This window comes from Carcharhinus amblyrhynchos, chromosome 18 (genome assembly GCF_965287045.1).
Source record: "Carcharhinus amblyrhynchos chromosome 18, sCarAmb.v2.hapA, whole genome shotgun sequence".
NCBI lineage: Eukaryota > Metazoa > Chordata > Chondrichthyes > Carcharhiniformes > Carcharhinidae > Carcharhinus > Carcharhinus amblyrhynchos.
Genome location: NC_137341.1, coordinates 43,314,599 through 43,335,173, shown reverse-complemented (window position 1 = coordinate 43,335,173; position 20,575 = coordinate 43,314,599). Strand labels below are relative to the sequence as shown.

Below are 20,575 nucleotides of genomic sequence, written 5' to 3'. Positions count from 1 at the left end.
TGTGCAAAAAACAATACTTTTCACTGCGTCCCAATATATGTGATAATACTAAATCAACTCAAAAATTTGGATCAAAGTATTGGCAATGTTTTGCTTGCCCACATGGGGGCGCTGTGTTTCTCTGTAGTGACATGAATGACCTCTCTTTCACAGTGAGAAGTCTCACAACACCAGGTTAAAGTCCAACAGGTTTAAGTTCAACAGGTTTATTTAGTAGCAAACGCCAGGAGCTGCTCCTTTGTCAGGTAAGTGGGAGTTGTATTCACAAATAGGACATACAAAGATACAAACACAACTTACAAAATAATGGTTGGAATGCGAGTCTTTACAGGTAATCAAGTCTTAAAGGCACAGACAATGTGAGTGAAGACAGTGTTAAGCCCAGGTTAAAGAGATGTGTATTGTCTCCAGACAGGACAGTTAGTGAGATTTTGCAAGCCCAGGCAAGTCGTGGGGGTTACAGATAGTGTGACATGAACCCAAGATCCCGGTTGAGGCCGTCCTCATGTATGTGGAACTTGACTATCAGTCTCTGCTCAGCAATTCTGCGCTGTCATGTGTCGTGAAGGCCACCTTGGAAAACGCTTACCTGAAGATCAGAGGCTGAATGCCCGTGACCGCTGAAGTGTTCGCCAACAGGAAGAGAACAGTCTTGCCTGGTGATTATTGAGCAATGTTCGTTCATTCATAGCGTCTGCGTGGTCTCCCCAATGTACCATGCCTCAGGACATCCTTTCCTGCAGCGTATCAGGTAGACAACGTTGGCCGTGTTGCAAGTGTACGTACCGTATACCTGGTGGATGGTGTTCTCACGTGAGATGATGGCATCCTTGTCGATGATCCAGCATGTCTTGCAGAGGTTGCAGTGGCAGGGTTGTGGGGTGCCATGGTCACTGTTCTCCTGAAGGCTGGATAGTTTGCTGCGGTCAATAGTCTGTTTGAGGTTGTGCAGTTGTTTGAAGGCAAGAGGTGGGGGTGTGGGGATGGCCTTGGCGAGATGGTCGTTTTCATCAATGACATGTTGAAGACGCCGGAGAACAAAGTACAAAGAAGAACACAGCACGGGAAACAGGCCCTTCGGCCCAACGAGCCGGTGCTGTCATCTTAACAATGTGTTTTTCCTCCTCCACCCTTGACCCGTGTCTATGCTTATGGTACCCCCATTGGAAACCAGATTCAGGGGAGAATAATTTAGGGGCAATTTGTTACACCAATCAGCCTAAGAGCACATCTTTGGGGTGTGGGAGAAAACCGGACTGGAAGATGCCATAGCTTCTCCACTCTGGGAAGTACTGGACGATGAAGGGTTCTCTGTACCCTTTGGAGCAGTGCTCCGTAAACTAGTGGCTTTTGCTACCAAATAAACCTGTTGGGCTTAAACCTGGCGTTGTGAGACTTCTTACCGTGTTTATCCCAGGCCAATGCTGGCATCTCCACATCATGATTCCCTTTCACTGCCATTGCAGCCTGTAATCATTCACACCATATCAATCAGATGGATTGTTCTGCCCAGTATAGAAACAATATATAAATCAGCATTTTAAAAATTCTTCTCAACAATATGGAATAAAAGGGGAATAAAAATGCATGCTAACAATATTCAGCTTTCAGTTAATGTTTCAGACACTGTCACTTCTCTTCCTAGCTTGTGGGGTTCGGATCCATCCTCTGATAGGATTTAAGCTGGAAGCTTATTTATTAGTGTCACAAATAGACTTACAGTAACACTGCAATGAACTTACTATGACTTGGAATCACAGAATTACAGAACACTCCAGTGCAGAAGAGGCCCTTCAGCCCATCGAGTCTGCATCGACGCATGAAATACCCTGACCTTCCCACCTAAACCCATTTAACGCACTGCTTGAATGGGTGGCGGATTCAACAATAACTTTCGAAAAAAGTCAGGCGAACATTTGGAGGGAAAATAATGTGCAATGTTAAAGGAATTCAAAATACCCTGGGATTAAAACACTCACAAAGATTATTAAAACAGTAAGATAAAAGCAAAATACTGCAGATCTGGAATCTGAAACAAAAGCAGAAAATGTTGGAAAATCTCAGCAGGTCTAACAGCATCTGTGAAGACAGAACAGACCCTGACAATGTTTCGGGTCTGGATGACCCTTCGTCAAAGCTCACGAAGCTGAACTGAGCTCTGATGAAGGGTCATCTAGACTAGAATCTTTGGCTCTTTTCTCTCCCTACGGATGCTGTCAGACCTGCTGAGATTTTCCAGCACTTTCTGTTTTTTGACTATTAAAACATAAGTGGAATAGTTTAAGCTAAGAATCACAGGCTGCCTTATGTATATATTTTACAAACGCCTAGAAAGACATATAACCACAGTTAGAGAATTTAAACGTTTATTTCTGAGAAGTGTGTTACATCTTGGCTAATGGCACAGAATTCTAAGGCATCATGGGAAAATAGTCCAGTAAAGAGAACCACATTCTTTATAACAATACACTATAGAAACACAGCTCTTATTGGACTAGATAGTCCTTATGAATAGAAAATGCATAAGCCGAGGGCAAAGCTAGTGATCTCCATTGGTTTAATGAATAGCTGAAGCCTTCAACCAGATAAGAGAATCTGGAACAGGCAACAGATGGCCATGGGAAAGTCAGATAGTAATCATTAGAACTCATTATTCCCATGCTATCAGAGAATAACTGTAATTGGCCAAGGTATATTACATTTACATAATTGACCTGTACTAATGATGATTGGTTCATGGTGAGCCAGAGGGCAAGTAAAGTGACTTTTGGAAATTGTATAATTATATTGTCGATGCTTTGTAACTTTAGAGGAGAGTTGGACTGCCCAGCACTTGTCTCCCAGCGTACTTTGCTCAATAAAGAAACATCTTTCACCAGGATACTGCAGTCATGAGTCTTTGTACTAGCTAAAGCTAAGCTCAATACTTAGCCTCCAAAGAAAACCCTACAGTGACAATGAGGAAAGAGTGGGGAAAGTGGAATGAATTGGAAAGCTCTTTCAAAGTCCACTGTTGTGTTTTACATCCCCACTGTACTTGGTAGAAAAGCATCAGGGCACATTCCACATATTTAAAGTTTATTTATTATTTTATCAAGTAGTCTTACATGAACACTGCAATGAAGTTATTGTGAAAATCCCCTCGTCGCTACATTCTGGCACCTGTTCGGGTACACTGAAGGAGAACTTAGCAAGGCCAATGCACCCTAACCAGCACATCTTTTGGACCATGGGGGGGGGGGGGAACCGGAGCATTTGGAGGAAACCCACGCAGACAGGGGGAGAATGTGCAGATTCCACACAGACAGTGACCCAAGCTGGGAATCGGACCCTGATCCCTGGTGGTGAGGCAGCAGTGCTGCCCTGCCGCATTGGTTAACACAAAAACACGTGGGTTCATTTACTAAAGAGTTGGTAGCAGTATTACACAGTTGGAGAACTTATACACGTGGTAGCTTCCTCAGAACAAATGGTGACTGAGACCGGATTCTTACCACCGTTGATGCCAGTGAGATTTTCCCATCCTGCTGCAGTGAATGGAGACTTGGCTGGGGACCAGATTTTTTGGCTTGACTGTGTGTGTGTGTGTGTGTGTGTGTGTGTGTGTGGGCGGGGGGGGGGGGGGGGGGGGGGGGGCAGCTAAGACCGTGCCCTGAGACTGAGTCATGAGATACATTGCTCCTTTAGTACTGTATAGAGAAAACATAAGCACACCCAATTAAAGGCATACCACAACATGGGCAAGACACGGAGAACCACATTGCCTCCCTACTATTCTATAACTCCTGAAATATGATGACAGTTGTTGGTTTCTTGTGGATTAGTTGCAAACAGGGCAAGGTTATTTTTCCTCACTCCAGAATTCCAGTGCTGCCCGTCACTCTGCCAGAGTTTGAAGGAAGTTCCGGGTCTTCCAGGTCCATTCCATCCACGGGCTCCATGATTCCCTGGAACATCAGGTAACTGGAGTTGCTATGGATCAGCTGCTTGTTGGGGTTGGACTGCACCTGCTCCAGTTTCAAGGAGGCGAAGGGATTGTCTCCGTAGCTGATGATCCTGGTCTCGAGCTCCTGAAGAATCTCCAGGGAATACTTCAATTCCTGGTCACTACAAACAGGGAAGGGGAGCATTTCAGTGCAGGAACAAAACGGAAGCAGACGGCATTCAGGATTTTGTGGTGTGTGTGTGTGTGTGTGTGTGTGTGCGCGTGTGAGAGAGAGAGAGAGATATTCCTCAGCGAGGAGCCGTTCCTCAAGGTGGACGTCTAACATAACCCTTCATTGGGATTAGGTGAAGACACACCCTCACAAAGTATTTAAAGCAACCAACACATCCGCTTCAGAAGGGTGAGTGAGTGCTCAACAACAGTGAAATAAATTGCATTTATATATCACCTTTCACATATTCCAAGTTGCTCCCTGAAGGAGTGATTGTCAAACAAAAATGGCATTGAGCCACATAAGGAGATGTTATAAAATACAATCCCTTCAGTGCAGAAGGAGGCCATCAACACTAACAACAATCCCTATTCCTGTAACCCCACATATTCCCCCCTAATCCCCCTGATACTAAGAGGCAATTTATCACGGCTAATCTATCTAATCTACATACCTTTGGACAGTAGTGGCAATCCCACCTAACCTGCACATTTTTAGACACTAAAGGCCAATTTAGCATGGCCAATCCACCTAATCTGCACATCTTTGGACACTTAAGGGGCAATTTAGCATGGCCAATCCAACAGTTGTTGGTTTCTTGTGGATTAGTTGCAAACAGGGCAAGGTTATTTTTCCTCACTCCAGAATTCCAGTGCTGCCCGTCACTCTGCCAGAGTTTGAAGGAAGTTCCGGGTCTTCCAGGTCCATTCCATCCACGGGCTCCATGATTCCCTGGAACATCAGGTAACTGGAGTTGCTATGGATCAGCTAAATTGCACATCTTTGGACACTTAAGGGACAATTAGGCATGGCCAATCCACCTAACCTGCACATCTTTGGACTGTGGGAGGAAACCGGAGCACCCGGAGGAAACCCACACAGACATGGGGAGAATGGGCAAATTTCACACTGTCACCCGAGACCAGGATTGAACCTGGGTCTCTGATGCTTTGAGGCAGCAATGCTAACCACTGTGCTGCCATGCCGACCTTTAGCTTCTGTCAGGGATGTTAGGAACAGATGATCAAAAGCTTGGTGAAAACAGTAGGTGTTAAGGAGTGTCTTAAAGGAGGGGGAAGAGTCAAGGAGAGATAGTGAGGTTAAGGAATAGAATTCTGGAGCTGAAGGACTCAGGCAACTGCTGGTGAGACCAACAATATTGGAGCAATTAAAACCAGGGAGGTAGAAAAGGCAAAACTGGAGGAACTTGTATATCTCAGAAGCTTGTAGGGCTGGAGGAGATTACAGAAATAACCCTCTGCTTCAGCCACAGTCCAGTGCCGGTGCAAGAAAAGCAACATTTTTTGAATGGAGCTAATGCTGGGGAAGGATGGAATTTGCAAATATTGCCTTGAGGGATCTTGTCAAAGGCCTTACTGAAATCCACGTAGACAACATCCATTGCCCTCCCCTAATCAATCATCTCCGTCACTTCCTTGAAAGACTCGATCAAGATAGTGAGACGTGACTTCCCCTTCACAAAACCCATGTTGCCTCTTACTAATATGTCCACTTATTTCTAAGTAGGAGTAAATCCTGTCTCAAAGAATCCTCTCCAATAATTTCCCTACCACTGACGTAACGCTCATTGGCCTGTAATTATCACTGCTACCTTTCTTAAACAAAGGAACAACATTGGCTATTCTCCAATCCTTTGGACTGTGGGACTGTGACAGTCCCAACCGACTCAAGAACAGCTTCTTCCCTGCTGCTGTCAGACTTCTGAATGGACCTACCTTGCATTAAGTTGATCTTTCTCTGCACCCTAGCTATGACTGTAACATTACATTCTGCACTCTCTTGTGTCCTTCTCTATGAACGGTATGTTTTGTCTGTATAGCATGCAAGAAACAATACTTTTCACTGTATGCTAATACATGTGACAATAATAAATCAAATCAAATCCTCTGGGACCTCTCCTGTAGCCAGTGAGGATACAAACACTTCTCTCAAGGCCCCAGCAATTTCCTCCCTTGCTTCTTTGCAGACACATACTGGAACAATCATGGAATCATAGCATCCCTACGGTGCACAGGAAGGCCATTCGGCCCATCGAGTCTGCACTGACACTCCGAAAGAGCATCTTACCCAGCCCCTATCCTCGAAACTCCATGCATTTCCCCCACTAATCTGCACGCCTTGGAATACTAAGGGGCAATTTTAGCATGGTCAATCCACCAAATCTGCACATCTTGGGACACGAAGGGGCATCACAACTCCAGGGACCTGCGTTTGATTTCTGGCTTGGGTTAATGTCTGTGTGGAGTTTCCACATTCTCCCCATGTCTGCATGGGTTTTGTCCGGGTGCTCCAGTTTCCTCCCACGGTCCAAAGGTGTGTTAGGGTTAGGGTGGCCATGTTAAATTGACGCTCAGTGTCAGGGGGATTAATAGGATGAATATGTGGGGGTTACAGGATAGGCTTGGGTGGGATAGTTGTTGGTGCAGGCTCGATGGGCTGAATGGCCCCCATCTGCACTGTAGGGATTCTGTGAATTGCCTCCTTCAGTCCTGTGACCACTCTGTTGCAAAATGGAGATGCAGTGTTACGATTATAGCACGGGGAACTTACGTGTACACTGTGAAGAAGGAAGGGATCTCGTAGTCCCTCAGCAACAGAAGTGTTGGCAGCCAGCCCTCCGTCAGACCCTGTGAAGCATGGAATCCTGGGTATAGAGAGAGGGTTCAGAATTATACACAGTGATCACCGCCTAGCAACACAACCTGGCTCTGGAAAATGTTGCACAATCGACACAAAGAACGGAATCCTTCAGAGACTTGGTTTATTGAAATTTCCTGTACAACACTGATACTAAAATCAGTCAAAGATCATTACTCCCATTCTTTATAAAAACAGCCTTCCCTCTCCCTCCCTGTTTGGTTATTGAGTCATAGACATAGAGTCATAGAAGTTACAGCATGGAAGCAGGTCCTTCGGCCCAACTTGTCCATGCCACCCTTTATTTCAAACTCCTAAGCTAGTCCCCAATTGGGGAATTGAGCCTGGGGTCCCTACAGCTGTGAGGCAGCAGCGCTAATCAATGCGCCACAGTGCCACCACAGGTTATGTGGGCTGGCAGTAAAGTGGGGTGGAGGCCACAATCAGATCAGCCATTGAATGGCCTACTCCTGCCCCTATTTCTGATGTAACAACAGCAGTTTGCATTTATATAGCACCTTCAATGGTGTAAGCCATCCCAAGGTGTATTAGAGGAGTCATCAGGTTGACACCGGCTCACACAAGATGGAATATTAGGTCCGGTGACAAAAAACTTGGTCAAAGAGATAGGGCTTTAAAGAGAGAAAAGATTTGCATTCATATAGCACCTTTCATGATCTTAGGACATTCCGAATGCCTTACAGCTAATGAATCACTTTTGTAGATTAGCCACTGTTGTACTGTAGGAAATGCAGCAATGAATTTATACACAGCAAACTCCCTCAAGCAGCAGAGTGATAACAACCAGACAACCTGTATCGTGACCTTGATCAGCTGATCAATAGTGACCCAGACCCCAGGTGCCGGAGTGTGGTGACTAAGGGACTTTCACAGTAACTCCGCTGCAGTGTTAATGTAAACCTACAAGTGACACTAATAAAATAAACTTCAAATTTGGTGACAGGCTAGTAACCTTTTCCTGGGAATTACTAGCTGTGGAAATAGACGAAAGTCTGCCTCAGTACAACCACTAGGTGCAGGATCAGAATTGGAATTGGAAATGGAAAAGATATACAGAGGGAGCCGCGCCTGGCAGCCGCCAATAAAACAAGATTTAATACTGATATTAAACCTCTATAAATAAGCGAGGAGAAGGAGAGAGTCACTATCATGTGGCATTCTTATAGGATTCTGTATGGTCTAAAATTAAAACTGGGTCGTGTTTTCGTGTGACCTGGCACTGACTGTGACACCGTTCACGTAATGTTTTATTATCATTTCTGCATTCATAAGCAATCTGCTCAGTTGTAAGAAGTGATGATGGTGATGACCATATCTTTATAAGGGAAGGTATACACAGATAGAATGAAAACTCATCCTCCACACCTGTCTATTGTGGCTAATCCCATTCAACACAGCCCCCAGTTCTACCAATACTGCTTCTATTAATCATGAAGAAAAGTTGTTGTGGCATTAAAATCAGATTTTTTAAATTTACTGTCAAGCTTTTTTTTGTTGAAAAACTATTGAACATGGGGGAAAAAAACTCTGCTTGGTCAATGGTCAAGAATCAGCCAATCGGGTAAAGAAGAATTTGGCTGCTTTCCAATTGGTGGTTCCTCACAAAGATGAACATGTCAACGAGCCAATGGCAGGAGGCGGGGGTGGTATAGCTAAGATCTGGATACCCAAATTTCAGGGCCATTAAATGAGGTCTTAGACTACCTGATAAAGGGGGACTTCGAAGATCGCACAACATTGCTCAGAGGAAAACTTCCCCACACGACCCGGCCAAGATTCACTCCACGGGCAACACCACCAGAAGAGTTTGAGTCTGGTCAACCATTCACTTATTCATATTTAAGGTGGCACTGCTGCCTCACAGCACCAGGGACCTGGGTTCAATTCTGGCCTTGGGTCACTGTCTGTGTGGAGTTTGCTCATTCTCCCTATGTCTGTGTGGATTTCCTCCGGGTGCTCTGGTTTCCTCCCACACGCCAAAGATGTGCAAGTTAGGTTGATTGGCCATGCTAAATTAACCCTAGTGTCAGGGGATTAGCAGGGTAAAAACGTGGGGTTACGGGAATAGAGCCTGGGTGGGATTGTGGTCAGTGCAGAATCGATGAGCCAAATGGCCTTGTTCTGCATTACAGGGATTCTGTGAAACTTCTGGTTTCTGGTTATAAGGGCTACAGGGATTTCCTTTCATAGATTGCTCATAATTGTACATATTTCAGTTTGGTTGCCTCTCAGCCTCCTCTGTTGCACAGTCCAGAGCTGATACCTTCCTTGTCCAGTATTTACTACTCAAGGAACTCATCCAAAGCAGAAGCTAACAGACTGTATAAGAATTCCTATCAAGGTTTGGAGTCTATCAAAAGACTTCAGCGCAGTATTGAGGGAATGCAGCACTGTCAGAGGTGCCACGTTTTGGATCAGACATTGAAGCAATGGTGGCTATGGAGCACCTCGGAGCGTATTACTATTTAACAAGGTTAGATAAATACAGGTTGCTGTCGATATAAAAGATCTCAGCTCACTATTTTGAGGAAGAGTAATCCCGGAACCAACATCACTAAAAAGCTGGTCACTAATATATTGCTTGTGGGATCTTGCTGTGCACAAATTGAATGTGTGCTTTCTACAGTACTACACTTCAAAAACATTTCCTTCGCTGTTAGGTGCTTTGGGATCACAAACTCATGATAGGCATTCTATAAATGTGAAATTTTCTTTTTGTTTTTCCACCTCAGAGGGTAGATTGGGTCACTGTTTAATATTGAATCCAAGACAGCGCCTCTAACAGTGCGGCACTCCTTCAGTACTGCACTGGATTCTCAGCCTGGATATTGTACCCACAAATAAATGTTTAAACAATGTTAGTGGTAGATTGGCCATGGAGACTTCCTTGCCCTTCTTCAACCTACTCGTTCGAGGAAGGTGATGGTCTAGTGATATTATTGCTAGACTCTTAATCCATAATCTATGAAAGGAAATCCCTGTAGCCCTTAATCCATAAACTCATGTTCTGGTGAACCTGGTTCGAATCCCGCCCACGGCAGTTGGTGGAATTTGAGTTCAATAAAAAATATCTGGAATTAAGAATCGACTGACAACCATGAAACCATTGTTGAAAAAAACCCATCTGATTCATTAATGTCCTTTAGGGAAGGAAATCTGCCATTCTTACCTGGTCTGGCCTTCATTGAGCTGCACAAAGGAAGTTCACTTTCTGCTCAAAAACCCCCTCGGATTGGTTCTGAAAAGAATCCCACAAGTTTACAGCAGCGAAAGAAGATTTAAACAGTAAGGGTGGCACAGTGTCAGGGACCCGGGTTTGATTCCCGGCTTGGGTCACTGTCTGTGTGGGGGTGCTCCGGTATCCTCCCACACTCCCTTATGTCGGAGGGACTAGCTCGGAGAAATGGATGGGATTATGGGGATAGGGCCTGGGTGAGATAGTGGTCGGTGCAGACCCGCTGGGCCGAGTGGCCTCCTTCTGCACTGTAGGATTGTATGATTCTATGTGACTCCAGAGGAACAGCAACGTGGTTGGCTCTCAACTGCTCCACGAACAAGGATAACTAGGGATGGGCAATAAATGCTGGCCAGCCAGCGACCGCCATCCCCCACAAGTTAAAGAAATTCACCCGAGGGATCAAATAGTTCCACAAAAGATGGAACTTGCAACAGTGCTTCACTCCCTCAGGATCAGTCTAGATTTTCTGTTCCAACCTTTGGAATGGAACCAGAACTCACAACGTTCCGACTTAAAAGATGAGACGGCTTCCAAAGAGCTACAGCTGAAGTCAGTGCCAACTGTGGGACTGTTTCCAATTGATGATTCATCTTTTGGAGGAGGATTGTGCACATTGAGGCAAAATGGTGCGACTATTACTGGCCCTAAGAACCGGCTAGCTTCCATCTTGTTGCTCAAGTGTAAATTGAGACGGTTTCTCAGTCCGCAGTCTCAGGCCTTGCACACTCTAGACACAAAACTCAAGAGGACGGATGAACAAGAACGAATCCAAGTGGCGCAGCTCCCTCTCAGCCTGAAGGAAAAGATTCCGCTGTGTTAATCCGAAGGGTAGAGGCAAGAGTTCTCCAGTTGGTCATGCCGGCAGGATTCTCCGGTCTCGACAGCAGCACATCCTGCCCACGGGTTTCCCGCCAGTGTGGGATATGTCAAAGGGAATTCCCATTGACTGCAGCTGGACCCGAGAATCCCGCTGCTAGCAAACAATGCACCATCTCCCGCCGGCGGGAAACATGCGCTGGGAGGTCGGATAATCTCTCTCATAATGTTGGAACTATATAAAACAATGGTAAGGCCGCAACTGGAGTATTGTGGTGCAGTTCTGGTCGCCATATTACAAGGAGGACATAACTGCTCTGGAGAGATTGCAGAAGAGGTTTATAAGAATGTTACCAGGGTTAGAAAACACCTAAGACTGTGTGACCAAATTCCCCTCCAGTTCGATTTTCAAGTTTGCTGATGACATCACCGTAGTGGGCAGGATCTCAAACAATGATGAGACAGAATACAAAAAAGAGATAGAGAATCTGGTGAAGTGGTGGGGCAACAATAATCTCTTCCTCAATGTCAACAAAATGAAGGCGATTGTCATCAGCTTCAGGAAGCATAAAGGAGAACATGCCCCTGTCTATATCAACAGGGACAAAGTAGAAAAGGTCGAGAGCTTCAGGTTTTTTATGTGTCCAGACCACCAACAACACGGTAGCACAGTGGTTAGTACTGCTGCTTCACAGCTCCAGGGACCTGGGTTTGATTCCTGGCTTGGGTCACTGTCTGTGTGGAATTTGCACATTCTCCTTGTGTCTGTGTGGGTTTTCTTCGGGTGCTCCGGTCCAAAGATGTGAAGGTTAGGTTGATTGGCCATGCTAAAAATTGCCCTTAGTGTCCAGAGATGCATAGGTTAGAGGGATTAGTGGGTAAATATGTAGGGATATGAGGGTAGGGCCTGGGTGGAATTGTGGTCAGCGCAGACTTGATGGGCCGAATGGCCTCTTTCTGTACTGTAGGGTTTCTATCATTCTATAGCCTGTTCTGGTTTCCCCGTGCTGACACTATAGTTAAGAAAGCCCACCAATGCCTCTACTTTCTCAGAAGACGAAGGAAATTTGGCATGTCAGCTACAACTTTCACCAAATTTTACAGACGCACCATAGAAAGCATTCTTTCTGGTTGTATCACAGCTTGGTACATTTCGTGCTCTGCCCAAGACCACAAGGAACTACAAAGGGTCATGAATGTAGCCCAACGCATCACGCAAATCAGTTTCTCACCCCTTGGCTCTGACTACACTTTCCACTGCCTCGACAAAGCAGCCAGCATAATTAGGGACCCTACGCACTCTGGACATTCTCTCTTCCACCTTCTTCCATCAGGAAAAAGATACAATAGACTGAGGTCATGTACCAACTGACTCAAGAACAGCTTCTTCCCTGCTGCTGTCAGACTTTTGAATGGACTTACCTTGCATTAAGTTGATCTTTCTCTGCTCCCTAGCTATGACTGTAACACTACATTCTGCACTCTCTCTGTTCCTTCTCTATGAAAGGTATGTTTTGTCTGTATAGTGTGCAAGAAACAATACTTTTCACTGTATGCTATTACATGTGAAAATAATAAATTAAATCAAATCAAATTAAAAGTGTAACTATGAGGAGAGATTGGGTAGGTTGGGATTAGAACATAGAACATAGAACACTACAGCACAAACAGGCCCTTCGGCCCACAAGTTGCGCCGATCACATCAACACCTACCAACCTACAGACCTATCTATAACCCTCAATCTCATTAAACCCCATATACTCATCCAGAAGTCTTTTAAAAGACCCCAGCGAGTTCGCCTCCACCACCACTGACGGCAGCCGATTCCATTCACTCACCACCCTCTGAGTGAAAAACTTACCCCTAACATCACTTCTGAACTTCCCTCCCTGCACCTTAAATCTGTGTCCTCTCGTAGCAACCATTTCAACCCGGAGAAATAGCCTCTGAGAGTCCACCCTATCTATTCCTCTCAACATTTTGTAAACTTCTATCAGGTCGCCTCTCAACCTTCGTCTCTCCAGGGAAAAGAGTCCCAGCTCCCTCAACCTAACTTCATAAGGCATGCCTCCCAGTCCAGGCAACATCCTTGTAAATCTCCTCTGTACCCTCTCTCCTTATTATCCTTGGAACATAGAAGGATGAGGAATGACTTGATAGAGGGGTACAAAATTATGAGGGTAACAGATAAAGTAGACAGGATAAAATTGTTTCCCTTGGTGGAGAATTCTGGAACCAGGAGACATAGGTGCAAGATAAGTGGCAGGAGGCGTCAAGGGAACATGAGGAAGAACTTTTTTACGCACAAGATGGGGGATGCCCGAGATGGTGGTGGTGGCAGAGAGCCTAAAATCTTTTTTAAAATACCTGGATCTGCACCACAGCTACAGGGCTATGGGCCCGGTGCAGGAAGGTGTAAGGGCAACTGGGTATCCTTGGGCTGGCATGGACAAGATGGACTGAATGGTTGCAACTTCTGTGTTGTAACGTTTTTTTATGCTTCTGAGAACCTTTCCCTGGAAGCCTGGCCAAAATTTATCCTTCAATCAACATCATTACAAATAGAATATCTGCTCACCATCACACTGTGGCTTGTGGGATCTTGCTGTGCACAGATTGGCTGCTATGTTCCCCATATTACAACAGGTGACCACACTTTAAAAGTACATCATTGGCTAGAACTGCGGAGCGGCATGATGGCATTGTGATTAGCACTGCTGCCTCAAAGCACTAGGGACCCGGGTTCAATTCCAGGCTTGGGTTATTGCCGTGCGGAGACTGCACACACTCTGTGTGGGTTTCCTCCCACAGTTCAAAAGAAGCGCTGGTTAGGTGCATCGGCCATACTAAATTCTCCCTCAATGTACCCAAACAGGTGCCAGAGTGCGGCGACTGGGGGAGTTTCATAGTAACTTCATTGCAGCCTTAATGTAAGCCTACTTGTAACACAAATAAGTAAACTTTGCAGACAGTGCAAAGTCATAAAAAGTGCGTATAAGATGCAAGTCATTCTTTCCTTCATCAACAAGAGAGTTATCCTGTTTCTTGGAAGACTATTTGAGTTGAAAGCCAGGGTATTTAGACTATGATGATTCAGTGCTACTGATATTCAGCATTCATCACAGGATCGCTTTGATAATTACAGAAGAATGCATTACTCTATGTTGCAAATGTCCCCAGCACAGTACAGCGATGACATGTTAATCATGCCAGAAGTACTGATCTCTGCTGTCCCTTTCAGCACATTTCCAAACGGTTAAGGTCAGTGAGAATATTACAAGGTCAATGAAATTGAAGACTAGACCAATTATCAATGTGTCGTAAGTATTAAGATGAAACCCAATGGTCCAATACTACTCAGTAAAATGATTTGACACCAAGACAGAATCAGAATTGGTCACCCTGCTGGAGGCATCTTCCAAGTAAGATAATGATGAACTTAAGAGCTTGAATGGGGAGGCAGTGGCATAGTGGTATTGTCATTGGACTAAGAACCACCCAGACACCCAGGGTAATGCTCTGGGGACCTGGCTTCGAATCCTGCCATGGTAGATGGTAAAATTAGAATTCAACAACAATCTGGAATTAAAAGACCAAGGATCACCATCTGCTTCACTAATGTCCTTCAGGGAAGGAAATCTGCTGTTCTTACCTGGTTTGGCCTACATGTGACTCCAGGACCACAGCAATGTGTTTGACTCTTAAATATCCTCAGTGATGAGCAATAAATGTTGGCCCAACCAATGGTGCCCACATCCCATCAACGAATAAAAACAATGATCTATTTTGTAGAAATGAATAATGGAGCTTACAGAAGAGCAAAACATTAATGAGACCACAAGGAGGCGATGGCCTAGGGGTATTATCACCAGTCTATTAATCCAGAAACTCAGCTAATGTGCTGGGCACCTGCGTTCAAATCCCACTACGGCAGATGATGGAATTTGAATTCAGTTAAAAAATATCTGGAACTAAGAATCTACTCGTGACCATGAAACCATTGTTGATCATTGGAAAAATCCATCTGGTTCACTAATATCCTTTAGGGAAGGAAATCTGCCGTCCTTACCTGGTCTGACCTACATGTGGTTCCAGATCCACAGCAATATAAAAAAAAGGTTGACTCTCAACTCGGGATGGGCAATAAATGCTGGCCAGCCAGCGATGCCCATGTCCCATAGATGCATTAAAAAAAGACCTCATTACACCTTCCACTCTGAGCAGAGTCTACTACTGGAGGTGGGTCAAAGGGGACATTCCGGTACATTCTGTTAATGGATATTCTCACCGTCAGTCACAGTTCCATTGTCCCATTCTCCTCAAAAATGCTCTTCCCCGAAAACATGGAAAGATTACGGAAAGTCCTAGCTACCCTTAAAGACACCCCGCCACCCCCAAAGCTCCAAGTGTGATGTCCTAGTGCTTTAACAACCGCGCACAATGGATATTGTGACCTTGTTCAGTAAAGGAGTTGGGGGTGACAATCCTATATCGACCAACTTCCAACGACCAATCTCTCCTGGTGGGGGCTGAGGGAAACCCTTTGCCCCCGATTGCTGTTTGCTCAACATTTCCAGATCATTTAATTGCCTGAACCCGATTTGCTTCCCTCATGTCGTCCCATTGCCTGTGCCTGAGACTGCCTGATGGTACAATACCTGCTCAGGATGATGACGTGAGTTCAACTCCTTTGCTTTTAAACTGTCGGTAAAGGCTTTGCAATGTTAACAGTCAAAGTGACTTGAATCATAGAACCGTACAGGGCAGAAAGAGGCCTTTCGACCCATCGAGTCTGCACCGACCACAATCCCACCCAGGCCCCACCCCCAGATCCCTACATATTTTACCCGCTAATCCCTCTAACCTAAGCATCCTGGTACACTAAGGGGCAAATTTAGCATGGCCAATCAACCTAACCCACACATCTTTGGACAGTGGGAGGAAACCGGAGTACCCGGAGGAAACCCATGCAGACACGAGGAGAATGTGTAAACTCCACACAGACCGTGGCCCGAGCCGGGAATCGAACCCAGGGCCCTGGAGCTGTGAAGCCACAGTGCTGACCATTGTGTAACCATGCCACCCATACTGAATATCACTGAAGCAAGTCGGCGGAAGGGGTTGAGTGGCGCCTACCCGAAAGGTGTCAATTCTGTGCTTGGATTGCTCCATGTGGGTCTGTCAAGCTTTAGCAATGTGCTGCATATCTTAGACCTGCAGTAAATTACAATCCGTCAGCTTGATGTCCTCATTGCACTTTGTCTGTGGGCTAGAATGATATCTCCCATCTATCTCCCAGCTCCTGCATCTGTTGCTGCCTTTCACAAATCAACGGCAGAAATACAACCTCATTTACTAGGCTGACCAGACCCTTCACGGGGGCACAGTGGCAGAGGTGTGTCCCAGGCTTAATACAACTTTGTGATGCATTACAGATCCATTCAGTTTAGGAAGGTCCTGGATTTGTAATCATAAAATCATAGAATCTCTACAGTGCAGAAGGAGGCCATTTGGCCCATCGAGCCTGCGCCGACCACAATCCCACCTAGGCACTATCCCCGTAACCCATGTATTTACCCTAGCTAATCTCCCTGATACTGACGGGCAATTTAGCATGGCCAATCCGCACATCTCTGGACTGTGGGTGGAAACCGGAGCAAACCCACGCAGACACAGGGAGAACGTGCAAACTCCGCACAGACAGTGACCCAAGGTGGGGATCGAACCCACGTCCCTGGCAGCAGTGCTAACTTGGGGCTTGATAGAGTGGACACTGAAAAATTGGGGCGAAGTTTCCTGTTCTACCCGCCACGGGAATCGGAGCGGGCGAGGGGCAGGCCATGGAAAGATCCGTTGACCTCAGGCGGGATTTCCAGTTTCAGGGTGGACATGGGCTGGAAAATCTCACCCATTGTCCCCATTGGCCGGGGAATCTAAAACACAGACAGCTCAGCCTCAGGAAACGGGAATGATCATTTAGGACGGAGATGAGGAGAAATAACTTGACTCAAAGGGTTGTGAATCTTTGGAAATCTCTATCCCTGAGGGTTGTGGATGCTTCATTTCTGAACACGTAGAAGGCTGGGACAGACAGGCTCTTTGTCTCTCGGGAAATTAAAGGATACAGTGAGCAACTGGGAAAATGGAATTGAATCCTAAGATCAGCCCTGATCCCATTGAATGGTGGAACAGGCTGGACAGGCTTTGTGGTATACACTCCTGCTCCTATTATTGTAGACTGAGGTACACTGCGCTAATGCTAGTTTTATGCTACAACACCCTTCCTGATTACCGACTAACGGGTCAGGCAGCCAACGGCAAAGTCACCTTGATGGATTCACCATGAGGATTGTAAATCAGCCTGTTCACTTTCAGTGTTCACACACAAGAAAGGACAACTGCTGGGGCAGGAGCACAATCAGAATCATAGAATCAGAGAGTTTGACAGTGCAGAGGGAGGCCATTCAGCCCATCGATTCTGCACTGATCACAACCCACCCAGGCCCTACATCTGTAACCCCATGCATTTACCCTACCTAGTTTCCCTGACACTAAGGGGCAATTTAGCATGGCCAATCGTTAGAGTTTAGAAGAATGAGGGGAGATCTCATTGAGACGTATAAGATGATGAATGGGATGGATAGGATAGAGGTGGAGAGACTCTTCCCGCTCAAAAAAGACAGTAGGACTAGGGGGCACAGCCTCAAGATAAAGGGGAGGCGGTTTAGAACGGAGTTGGGGAGGAACTTCTTCACTCAAAGGGTAGTGAATCTCTGGAATTCTCTGCCCGTTGAAGTGGTGGAGGCTGCCTCGCTAAATATTTTTAAGAAGCGGGTTGATGGGTTTTTGATAAGAGAAGGGATTAAGGGTTATGGGGAGAGGGCGGGAAAGTGGAACTGAGCCACGACAGATCAGCCATGATCTTATTGAATGGCGGGGCAGGCTCGAAGGGCTAGATGGCCTACTCCTGCTCCTATTTCTTATGTTCTTATGTTCTTATGTTCAATCCGTCTATCCTGCACGTCTTGGGACTGAGAGGGGAAACCGGAGCATCCAGAGGAAACCCACGCAGACAAGGTGCAGGCTCCACATAGACAGTGACCCAAGCTGGGAATCGAACCCGGGTCCCTGGCGCTGTGAAGCAGCAGTGTTAACCACTGTGCCGTCCTGAGAAAGCTCAAAGAGTCATTCCTTAGTTTTAGTCCTTAGACAGCACCTTCCAAATCCACTCAATTACCATCCAGGGGACATGGGCAGCAGACATGTGGGAATATTACTATCTGCAAGTTCCCCTCCAAGCCAATTACCATCTTGACTTGGAAACCTGTCACCCTTCCTTCACTGTCACTGACTGAAAATCCTGGGTTTACAGGAATAGGGGCTAGGTGGGATTGGAGGTGCAGGCTTGATGGGCTGAATGGCCTCCTTCTGCATTGGAGGCATTCCATGATTCTTCTACGAACAGAGGGCAGGAGTCTCTGGCTTCCTAGTTGCATGTTTGTTGGTGGCAGGAGGTGGTTCACAGTTCACCAAAGGTGGGTTCCTCCAGTCCCACCGCTGTCAGTGGGATTTCCCATTGCTGTCACCCCATGCTGTCAGGGAGCCCATGATAAGGGGTGCCCTGCCAACGGAACCAGGGAATCCCACTGGCATGATTGGATGGGGGATTGTGGCCTGTATCATAGGCGTACTCACATCACATGGACTGCAAGCGGTTCAAGAAGTCACATCACCGTCACTATCTCAAGGGGCAATTAGGGATGGATAATAAATGCTGGCCCTTAGCCAGCAACACTCATTCCATAAATAAATAAAGGAAGAGAACTTGACGCACACGCAGACACCCAACTTTACGCTTTATGCTAGGGTGGCACGGTGGCACAGTGGTTAGCACTGCTGCCTTATGGTGCCAGGGACATGGGTTCAATTCTGGCCTTGGGTGACTGTCTTTGCGGAGTCTACACGTCTTGCCCGTGTCTGCGTGGGTTTCCCCCCCACAGTCCAAAGAATTGCAAGTTAGGTTGATTTAACCATGCTGAGTTGACCGTAGTGTAAGGTGATTAGCAGGGTAAAAATGTGGGGTTACGGGAATAGGGCCTAGATGGGATTGTAGAAGGTACAGACTTGGTGGGCTGAATGGCCTCCTTCTGCGCTGCAGGGATTCTATGATTCTGTGAGAACCTTCCAAATCAAACCTCTGAGAAATGGAAAGGAAAGGAAAAACTTAGTGGCCAGAATTTTCTGGTCATTCACGCCAACGGGATTCTCCAGTCACGCTGCAGTGAACGGAGATTTGGCTGAGCGCTGAATTGTCCATCCTCGCTTGCAGCAGCAACGGGGCATGAGTGAGCAGAAAATCTCTGACCTCAGGGTTCTCCAGAACGTTTGCAACCACTGTAAGTTTAGATGTGTAGCTGCTGTTGTAATGCAGGAAGTGCACAGCATGTTCTGATAAACAGCAACATGACACCAGGCTAGCTGCTCCGTTCAGTTTTAGCAATGCTGGTTCAGGGAAAAATGAAGAAAAGTGGAAAGTAATACCTGTTTTTTTTTAAGGATCATTGGGGGGACCAACAGTTGGAAATTTCATTGGAGCTGTGTCCCTGTCATAACCTCACCAGCCACATGGGGTAAACTCTCGAGTTACACAGGTAAAGCTACAACATCCAAGCAGTAGCAGCTCTGACAAAACATTTCAGTAAGAAGTCTCACAACACCAGTCCAACAGGTTTATTTGGTAGTAAAACCCACAAGCTTTTGGAACGTTGTTCCTTTGTCAGGTGAGTGTAGAGTTCTGCTCACATACAGGGCATATAAAGGCACACACAGTTTACAGAATACTGATTAGAATGCGAGTCTTTACAACTAATCTGCTAATCACTGATAGCCAAGTTCTGCACACGAGGATGGCCTCAACCGGGAACTTGGGTTCATGTCACACTATCTGTAACCCCCATGAATTGTCTGGGCTTGCAACATCTCACTTGCTGTCCTGTCTGGAGACAATACACATCTCTGTAACCTGTGCTTAACGCTATCTCCACTCACATTGTCTGCACCTTTAAGACTTGAATAGCAGATTAGCTGTAAAGACTCACATTCTAATCAGTATTCTGCAAACTGAGTGTGTGCCTTTACATGCCCTGTATGTGAGCAGAACTCTCCACTCACCTGACGAAGGAACAGCACTTTTGGGTTTTACTAACAAATAAACCTGTTAAACTTTAACTTGGCGTTGTGAGACTTCTTACCGTGTTTACCCCAGTCCAACATCGGCATCTCCACATGAAGAATATTTCAGTGGCATTCCTTTCAAGATCCGGGCAGGAAGCAGAAAGAAGCTAGGTAACTTTCACAAAAGCTGCTGAATATGATGGGCATTTTGCATTTCATCTTCACAAATTTTATTCAACGCTCACAGGAACTCAGGACTACCCCCGAAGATTAATCCTTTGAGGCGTTCCAATGACACTTCACATTACGATGCAAATATAGAAAGTTCTGGAAATGCCATGATCAAAACGAGGTTAACATTTTAAGCATGACGATTCATTGGCACTCATGTAGAATCCCTACAGTGCAGAAGGAGGCCATTCAGCCCATCAAATCTGCACTAATAACAATCCCACCCAGGCCCTAACCCCATAACCCCATGCATTTAGCCTTGCTAGTCCCCCTAACACT

At 45.9% G+C, this 20,575-nt stretch overlaps 1 protein-coding gene across 1 annotated transcript in view; it reads right to left on the bottom strand.

Moving 5' to 3' along the window:
• Positions 1 to 3,637: 3,637 nt before the first annotated feature.
• Positions 3,638 to 20,575, bottom strand: part of mss51 (MSS51 mitochondrial translational activator) — a 30,506-nt gene continuing 13,568 nt past the window's right edge. The window contains exons 5-6 of the mRNA XM_080206922.1: positions 6,729 to 6,822; positions 3,638 to 4,107 (exon numbers count right to left, since the gene is read on the bottom strand). Of these exons, the coding sequence (XP_080063048.1) occupies positions 3,852 to 4,107; positions 6,729 to 6,822 (350 nt within the window). The 3' untranslated portion in view covers positions 3,638 to 3,851. The remainder of the gene's footprint in view (positions 4,108 to 6,728; positions 6,823 to 20,575) is intronic.